The sequence below is a fragment of the Vidua macroura genome, chromosome 12, assembly GCF_024509145.1.
Source record: "Vidua macroura isolate BioBank_ID:100142 chromosome 12, ASM2450914v1, whole genome shotgun sequence".
Lineage (NCBI taxonomy): Eukaryota > Metazoa > Chordata > Aves > Passeriformes > Viduidae > Vidua > Vidua macroura.
The window spans coordinates 3,236,356-3,246,288 of NC_071582.1; the positions used below are offsets into that span (position 1 = coordinate 3,236,356).

A 9,933-nucleotide genomic window follows, 5' to 3' on the forward strand; every position below is an offset into this window, starting at 1 on the left:
CATGTAGTAATCCCTACCACAAGACCCTATAGATTGAGTACTTCCTCATTGCCTCAGGATGAAGTTTTCCAGGTGGGAAATTCCAGCCTATCCCAGGATGAACATTTGCCTGTGCACCTTCACTCTTCCCTACTGCACAAATGTGTTAATGATATAGTCTTTAATTACACAGTCACAGAAGCACATCCTGCCTCCTTCTAATTGGAAATATAAAAATGAATCATAGTCAGGCAGGGAATGAAATTATTGAGAATTATGAATAAACCAGTGACAAAAGCCCAGGACTTGCAGCGTGTGTAATGCAGCAGGAAGTGTTGGCCAGTGAAAGGGCGAGGCCCTGCAAGGAGTGAATGGAAATCTTTTTTATTCAAAAAGCCCTCAGTGAGCTGCTCCTTGCTCAACATGTCCTGTCATTCCTGTGCCACAGATGCTGTTGGAGAGCTGGGCTAAATGTAACAGGTGATTATGTCAAATTCCAGCTGCACAGACATTGGGAATTCTGACTTTAGAGTGGGCTGCATCTCCTTCACGTATCTGAAAATGAAGATATGAGTGACTTGCCCTGGGCTGTCTCCAAGGTAAAGGAGAAGAACAGGCATCCTTAGGAAGGGATTCATCCCAGCACAGGTGGCTGGGAGAGGTCAGGGAATGGCACAATGCCCTTTCCACTGACTAAACATGGAGCACGGGTGATCTGCTGAGACTTGCTCTGCATCAGAGATGTCTCAATGCAGAGAGATGAATCCCACCCTTCCTAAATTTGTCACTTACTATTTTTACAGAATTATTTTTAAATTCCCACCAGGAGTTGCCATTTTATCCTTACGCAGCATGCCAACAAACTGCAGCTGAAGGCTTTAAAATCAAAAGAAACTTGCCTGGCACAAAGGACTTGCAAAGAAGCTTCAAAAAATGAATTTACCTGTTTTAAAAACTGGCACTAAAATGTTCCCTGTTGTGCTGCCTGCAAAGGATCTCCTGTTCCTGTCAGCACAGATATTAATGTACACACACAAGAGGGCAGAGCTGTGCTAGCACATTCCAATTTAAATATTACCAGTTCTTTGCAGTGCAGGGATTACTGGGCTGTTATTCTGGGGAGAAGAGAATGAAGTGAAGGATAGTATAGAATTTAATTACCTAGAAATGATAATCCACTTTTTAATCTCACTACTCAAACCTAGCAGCTGCATCAGATCCTGAGCATCACACACAGCACTCACTGCTCTCCACTTATCGGCGAGATGGAAACACCCAAGTCTCTTACATAAAACAATGATGTAATTACCAACTAATCTAGCTTGTTTAGGAACCAATTTCTTGCCACAAGGTTGGGGGTTCAAATGGACTAAAAGATCTTGGTTTGCATGTGGCCAACTGGAAGCGAATGGGTATGGACAGATAAGGGCTGGATTGGCTCCCTCCGACCATGACATTCCCACTAAGGCCTTTTCTTTCTGACACACTTAGAAGTATTAATTAATTTAACTCAAGGGGGTTGTTTTTATCTGGATTTCTCAGGCAGCTTCACTCTTACAAGTTCAAAGGCAGCTTTGAAGCCAGCTCAAAGAATGGATTTATATTGATTTAAGAAACTGTATCAGAAATTCAGAAATGATCAGCACTGCAAGTGCATGGAATCCACTCCACAGGGTAGAGAGTTCCTGCTCTTCAGATTACATACGCACAGAGTCCCTTAAAACATCTAGAGGAGCAGGAGGGATCCCCACTGGTTCATCTGGGCAAGCAGGAGCCACCCAGAGAGAGACAGGAGAGCTCATCAAAAGCCACTTATCTATTTCTGCATAATCTGAGCATTATTTATTACTATTTATTGCATTATTATTTATTAGCATTATTAAGTGCCACATTTGGAGATTGTTTATTGCCACTGGCACCTCCTAACCAGAGCCACCACCCAACAGGCCAAGCAGTGCATTGCAATATATCCATTTATATGATACTTTTCATTTCATTTCTCCAAATGTTTTGTTAACCAAAAGCCTGCAGCATCCAAAACTTGTCACTGGATATTAGGCCAAGCTTGTGGTTGATAAATGGAAAGCAACAAAAGCCAGAGCACTTTGCCAAAGGTCAGTTAAATCCTTCCTTCAAATCCTAGAAAAAACATACCTACAAAGCATCCAAAAAATACTCCAATGCCCAGGCCCGGGAGAACATTTGATGTCTGCTAATAGTTTTACAGGATTTGCATTTTGAAAATTATCTACCTGACCCTTCCTGTAGTAAGTGTCGAGGTGGTTGATGACAATTCAGAATTCTCATTCTTGACAGATTAATGGATTTTTAGGACAAGTTCTTCCCAGTGATTCAAGTAAAATCAATTTTGCTTCAGTGAGTTTATTATACTGTGTACATATTTAGGATTCTACCTTGTCATTAAAACACCATCAGTGCATCTCAGAAAGTCTGAGGTCTCATATTAATGTAGAAATCCAAATGCATTTAAAATTGTCCCATTAACCTCTGAACTGGTATTAGACAAACATTAGAGCCCAGAACTTACTTTCTAAACATTTTTTCCACAATAAAGGGAAATAAATTTCCATAAAAATCAAGAATACAAGCAGGTAAAAGCACTTCTCCACTCCAGTACTATCAGATCCTATAAAATTATTGATTTGCCTGCATGGGAAAAAGAAAGTGAGAAGATGGGAGACAGTCTATCTCAATTCCAAACCAGTAAAGCATTTAGGAAAATATCTGATTAATTTAGAATGCAGGAGGGAGATTAAAGCTCCACCTCAACAGAGTGACATTAACTCCTATCATTTCAAGGAACAGAGCTCCCTTTATTCCACCCTCAGTTGCTTGGGGATCAACAGAGGGAGAGTTATGGATCTTGATGGAGCAACAAAGGGAATTTATTTTGGGAGCAGCTCTCCCAACAGGGGATAAAGGACAAAATAATGAATGCTACTCCTGTGTCATCTGCTGAGGGATGATTGTCATCAAGCCTGGCCACAAGATACTTGGAGGGAGTTGCCTCCACCCATGCCGTTAATTCAGATCGTTGCATGGAGAGATCTCAAACCCGATTCCACCAACACCATCTGCTCCAGAACCTTGCTGGACATTCATCCTCTTCCCTCAGGGCTGGCCTGCCTACAAGCCAGACTCTCCCAGATCCCAACTTTCAGGCTTTGGCAGCCCAACATCCACATGATGGATCAGCTACTTCACTAGCAAATTCCACCTCCAAACTCAACGTTATCCTTCTAAGAGCCAAATAATCCAGTTGCTAAACACTGGTTGTAGGTTTCACTTTTTCTTGGCTCACGGGCAGGATCATGGGAGGAAAGCAAGAACAGTGAGGGGAAGCTACTCAATTCAGGTTCAATATATCCAATGGAAAGCAAGGAACAGTGAGGGGAAGCTACTCAATTCAGGTTCAATATATCAGACTTGCATCGCTGAAAACGTGGCCTTCTGGTTAAAGCTACAAGCCTCACTTGTGTATTTTGTCATTCCAATGATTTCTGGCAAATTTGAGACTCCATTCTCAGAAACACACATTTCATACCTCACTCCTGCCCAGTACAAACTCAGACAAGCTGTACAGGCTGAATGCAGCACTGTGATGGTTAACATAGGGGCTCAGCAATTACTTGATCCCACTCTGCTACACTCTGCGTGCAACCACATCATTCATTATTGCTCTGTTTGGGCACGAATATTACCCACACCAAACTGTTCATATGGTCTCTGCATTTCACGGACCTGTTTGTGCTAATGTTGAGTTCAGGATCTCTCTTGCCAGAGAAAACACTGACACTGAAGCTTTATCCTGCTTGAAAGCACAATGCAAATATAAAAAGGCAATTTGCTGTAACAGAAAGTGGCCATTCAATGTTTAAAATGCCAGTTTAAAATAAGTTTAGCAGCACTCTTCTGTTCAAACAGCACTGATGTAGCCTGGCTCCTAAAGTTCATCGTAATTCTCCTCAGCAAAACTAAAATGGGATGAGATATTTAATTAAGATGTTCTACAAATATTCTATTAAAAAAAACGCAGCTATCATGGGAAATAGATGCTGCTCTTTCCTGCCAAATTCCACAAAAAAATATCCAACATCCTTTCGTTCTCCCTCCTCCTCTTTTTCATGCCCCCAGTCCCCCACCCACACACAACGGACACTGTTACATCACTCCAAGTACAAATCTTTTTGCTGCCCTCATTTCCCAGAGATTAACGATCAGGCAGCTCAAATCAGCTTTCCCCACTGCACTAAAGTCAAATATTAAACAGCAAAGCCCAAAGGCTTTGAAGGCATTTCAGTCAGAACAACCCGAGGTGTGCCAGGCCTGGAGATGCCTCAATTTACCTTAAAGGACAGAAAAGAGAATTACAAAAGTCACGGGCTAGAGGATTTTTTTCAAAATCATCATCGTTTATTTGGAGTCAAGGGTTGTGTCAGTAAAAAAGGGAGATCCAGAGCCACAAATAAATAGGGCTTGCACAAGGAGGCAGAGCAGGGTGGGGGTTACAGAGGATGAGATGGGAGTCATAACCGTTATAGGAAAGGATAGAGATGAAACAGCTCACCAGGGAGCCCATCAGTGCCTCCATGGAAGTCAGACTAATTGCATCAAAGTAACCAATTTAGAGTAATTTTAGAGCAATCCTTGCTCTGAAAGAGTTGAGGGTCAAGATAAAAGTAAATTTGGAAGTTATTTTTACTTTCATGCAGGCCTGAAGCAGTAGCAATCTTCTCCTCAGCTCTGGGCAAGCTACCAAAGGGGCCTGGGCTTGTGCTGAGCCAAGCCCCATCTCCAGGACAGCCACACTCTGCTCAAGGGCTGGAATTCTCCTACCAGGAACTGGGACCATGAGAGGGTGGCCTGAGCTCCCTAAAAGCAAAGTGGCTTTTCTAGCTTCCCAAGGCCTACATGCATGACGAAGAACCCAGTTAGGCAGAATGTCATTGCATGCCCAGCTGTCAATCAAACTCCTTTTTACTGCCAGAATTATCCCAAGGCAGGCTCCATCCCAAGGAATACTCTGACAGGCATATCAGGGCAGAAAATGGCCAAAGGACTGTGCTCACCAGCTGAGGTTCCCTGAATGCAAAGGCAAGGGAAAAGGAGGATTGCTTCTGGCACTGGGAGTAAATACTCTTAATTAGAATCTGAATTGATGGGCCCTCTGAGCACTCGAGAAAGGAGAATCTATCCAAAACCATCCCCAAAGCTCAGCTCAGGTAGGCACAAAAGCTCTGCAGTGACATCTGTGCTGGAAGGGGAGCAGTGCCACAGAGAAGGGAACACTCATTGTGTGTGTCAGGACAAGTCCTGCCTCAAGAATGAGGGAAAGCAGAAAAGGAGAGGCTGGAGGATTTACCAGATCCCTCAAAAAACAGCAGGATTTGGTCAAACGTTTTGAACCAACAACAGAAATTGTACCTGTTCCAGTTCAGATTCAACCAAGACTTCAAACCAACAATTTGCACTGAGTGAATTAACACATTTTCATTATTAAAAAGAAACAACAAACAAAAGCAAAGCAAAGCTAATTAAACTCACAACCTGCCTGATGTTATATCACTTTTACTTCAAAAATTGGAACATGTAACGTAAAAACACCCACAAGACACAATGTTTGTTTCCCAAGATTATTTCCAGAGCAAGACATCATTCTGAAGAACCCAAAACAAACCCGTTATTATTTGGGAAGATAAATGAGTATCAAACTCATTAACAGCCCCATAAGTTAAGCACACAATAAAACAAACAGTCTCACAGATTATAAGCAAACATGATACAGGCTGTGGCTATGGTAAGTCAGCCAGGAAGAGCACTGAGCTCACAGAGACCCTGGAAAAATACTGGTAGTCAGCAAATTACAGTCTAGACAGTCTCCTCTTTTCCCAGAGGACATTTATTTCCTCCTAGACAGCTGCAAACACTATAGAAAAAACCTTAAAACCAACCTGCCCAAGCAACACAATCAGATCTTCAAACAAACCTTTTTTAGGACGGGGTTTTGTTGGTTCTGTAGCCGCTGGCGATGAAGAAACCTGAAAAGACAGAAACCGGGAGTAGTAAATATACCAGGCAAGGTTTCTTGAAGCTCTGTTCCAGAAAATAATCAGAAAGGACAACTGGCAAATCCCAAAGGAGGGCATAAAAATAGCAGCATTGCTGCTGGACAAACTCTGCCCTGCCAAGCAAGGCAGAGATTTCTGTTCCACAGCTCGATTAAATAAACACTCTCATTGTGCAACACATCCCTGTTCGTGGGGTCACTTCTGATCACCTGCATCCTGGGCAGTGATCTTTACCTTGCAAAAAACCAATACATTTAAGAACCTAATTAGAGATCACACAGAAAATAAGTCAAAAGCATTTATCATAAAACATTTATGAAGTTAATTAGGACAAAGCTGTTCCTGGGGAACCATCTAAGTCTGCAGGGTGTGAGCACAGAGATGTCCCATCCCATGGAGGGCAGGGAACCTCCCCCAGCACTGTCCAGAGCTCCCAGTCCACGGAAAATTAATTTTATATGATTTTCTTACTTTGCATCAGCCATCAAATCTTCACAGAAGAGACATGGGTTTACACAGGAAAATATTTTTATTTTTCACTCTGCTTTATGGGAAGACACAACACAGGATTTGATACACTTGTGTCACCTCCCCTCTCCTTAATAAATAATTTTCAAAGTCAGAGATTCAGTCAATATTTGTTCCTTGCAATGTTTTGGGAACATTTTCCAGTTGCATCTTTTTTTACTGGAGATGGGGCAGATCAGAGAGGCTGAGACATGAAAAATAATCCAAGAAAGGCTCTTCCTTTTTTTTTTTTTTTTTTACTGCTTACTTTTTCATTTCTTAACAGTTTCTAAAATTTTATTGACTTTTCTTATTCCGATTGTGAAAAACTGAGGGGCTATATTCATGGAATTACCCAACTCCGAGCACTCCATCCTCAGCAGGAAAAAACAGCACAAACACCTCATTTTTTTACATATTGTAATTTTTTTTTAATCTGCACACCCATCATTCCGAGTCCCTTCACTCCACTAAGACTATCCTGGAGTTTCTCCTATTTCCTCCTCACCTGAGTAACTTTCTACCCATCCTTTTGTCCAGATCATTTCTAAGTACACTGAACAACCCAGGCCTGGTACTGACCCCTGCGGGGCTCCACAGCAACCACCCTCCACCCCAAAAAACTAAGGAATTATGGCATGGGTTGGGTCGGAAGGGATCTCAAAGATCATTTCGTTCAGCCTCTGCCATGGGCAGGGACACTTCCACTGTCCCAGGGTGCTCCAGTCCCTGTCCAGCCTGGCCTTGGGCACTGCCAGGGATCCAGGGGCAGCCACAGCTGCTCTGGGCACCCTGTGCCAGGGCCTCACCGCCCTCACAGCCAGAAATTCCTTCCCAATATCCCATCTAACCACTGGCAGTGGGAGCCATTCCCTGTGTCCTGTCCCTCCATCCCTTGTCCCCAGTCCCTCTCCAGCTCTTCTGGAGCCCCTTCAGGCCCTGCAAGGGGCTCTGAGGTTTCCCTGAGCCTCCTTTTCACCAGGCTACACACCTCCAACTTCCTCAGCCGCTCCTTGTGCTGCAGCCCCTTCCCCATCTCCATCTCCATTACCCTGTTCCAACACGTAATAATCGATAATTAATATAGATTACTTCAGCAAAGGCTGAATTTCCCTCACGTTTTCCATACCAAGTGTTCAGATTAAAAACTCGCTCTTCAAAAGAATTTCCCGCCGTCGCCGCCCCTCATTTCCCTTCACCTCCCCTCCCGTGCCTCGCCCCTCCAGTCCCTCTCGGCCCCCTCAGCCCGTGCCCCTCTCCCCTCACCGTGGCGTCCTGCGGCTCCGCCATGGCCGCGGCGGGCCGGGGTTACCGTGGCGACCGCCCGCCACTTCCGGCGCGGCCATGGCGCGCGGGGTACGGCGGGAAGGAGGTGGCGGGAGGACTCCGCTTCCCCCCCCCCCCCCCCCCCCCCCCCCCCCCCCAGTCCCGACCCCGTTTAACCTGAAAAACACCCGAAAAAACACAGAAATAATAAAATGTCCGGCTTTTGGAAGGTTTTATTAGGAACTCCGCGGTGTAGAGGGAAACGAGGCCGCCAGTGAGAAGGGATAGCCCGGGAAGCTCTGAGCGGCCGCGGCTCCACTCCCTCCCCGCCCCACAGTAGCAGCAGGGAAGGAGGTTGGGGTGGCGGATTTTGTTTATTTTCCTTTTTATTTCCATAATGTCTGTGGGGATGGTGTCCCGCCAGCCACGTAATTCACCTGCGAGCGCCTGAAACCCGGAGGAAAAGAAGTGCAGCAGGTTCTCCCATGGAACAGGGCTTTGTCATTGTCTTTAGGTCTGCCCACAGCCATGGGGATTGAGGACTCCACAGACCGGGTTTCCTTTGGAGCAGAGTGCCCGCATCCTGGGCGTATTCTGTCGGGGAACACGGAGTGAAAACCCAACGCCTCCGTGCTTCCACCTGCCCAGCCCACCGCGCTCCAGCTTCCAAGTGTTTCACCGCATGGCCGGAGAAGTCCCGGGGGAATGGCAGGGACGGATACGGGCAGGGCCGCTCCCTCGCAGCTCTGCGCCATCCCACCCCTCCAGCAGCTCCAGGAAAAGCTCAGGGAAAGCGGCTGCACTCCCTCACGTTTGATTTCCAGGGCAAATAAAGGGAAAAGCAGGTATACAGGGACAAAACCACATCCGTGGAACGTCGGTAGGAGCAGTGAGGGAGCCGAAGTGACCCCGCTGCCAGCTGGAAACAGCATCCCGTGTTACAGCCCTCTCTGGGATCTGCTTTTTTTATCTGATCCCTTCACAACTTCCATCCCCTGGAAGCTGGCAGAGCGGCAGGAGGCTTGGAGGACACTTGCCTGGCGAAAAATACCACAGAAGGAATTCCTATACAGGAGTAAATTTAATAAAACCACCACCAATTGTTTACTTTAACATAGCTCTTGTTACAGAAATCATAAAAATGGACTCAGTAGCTAAACTCATTAGTTCTTTCCCCTTTTAATTGAAAAATACTCCGCTGATTTCAGCTTCTACTGCACTAGATGGAGTGTTAAATAGTTGCCAGGACAGGACGCCCAATGATTGAGCCCAGAACAAACACAAAGACAATTCCATCAGCTTTCCTTTTCAATGTTACGACTCGTTATAATGAAGTGAAAATTAAAACAGCAAGAAAGGGTCCATTTGACAGATGAAAGGTGGAGGGAGAGGAGATCCACAGCCGAAATCTCGCAGGAAATCTTTGGAGAAGTGGTGCAAAACACGCCTCCTTGTCCTGCCTCGGGATCCAAAACAAACCTCTAAACACACACACAAACACACACACACACACACACACTCACACGCCTCCTCTGGGATCACAGCACGTGTCCTGCGTGCACCAGTGGGAACAGAGAGCTGGATTTGGGCAGGTAAAGATCTGGGGCCAAAAATAAACCAAGAAAAAGGCAAGGCATCCTAAACCAGAGCTCCAGGAGCTGCGAGGGGCCGCGTCCGTCGCCAGCAATGGATACACACACAGACCTGGGGGAGGCCCTGGACAGAAAGGAACTGCAGGAAGAGGAGAAACCCAACTGCTCTGGAAAAGCCTTCCAAAAATAAAGAAAAAAAATAATATATATAGATATATTCACTACACCAGCACACGCTTCCCCCACCCCAGCCCAGGGAAAAAAACCAAAACCAAACAAAAGAATCAAACTGAAAGAAAATGCACAGCAAATAGACATAATCTTGAAGATTTTTAAAGAATAAATATTTTTTTGTAATTAAACATTATGCAAACACGTGCCACGCTTGCTCTTTGTCCATGCATATGCGCTATATACAACTTTGAAAAATACTGTGTTGTCCTCTTTTTGTTTTAAAAGTCATATACAAAGGTTGGGTTTTTTTTTTTTTTTTCCTTGCT

At 45.0% G+C, this 9,933-nt stretch overlaps 1 protein-coding gene across 2 annotated transcripts in view; it reads right to left on the reverse strand.

Moving 5' to 3' along the window:
* BBS4 (Bardet-Biedl syndrome 4) overlaps positions 1-7,909 on the reverse strand; it is a 34,846-nt gene extending 26,937 nt beyond the window's left edge. The window contains exons 1-2 of one of the 2 annotated variants that reach the window (XM_053988469.1): positions 7,842-7,909; positions 5,987-6,038 (exon numbers count right to left, since the gene is read on the reverse strand). In XM_053988469.1, the coding sequence (XP_053844444.1) occupies positions 5,987-6,038; positions 7,842-7,865 (76 nt within the window). In that variant the 5' untranslated portion in view covers positions 7,866-7,909. Of the gene's footprint in view, positions 1-5,986; positions 6,162-7,841 lie in introns of those variants that run through there. The other variant, XM_053988468.1, reaches the window with a different exon arrangement.
* Between the last annotated feature and the right edge of the window lie 2,024 nt (positions 7,910-9,933).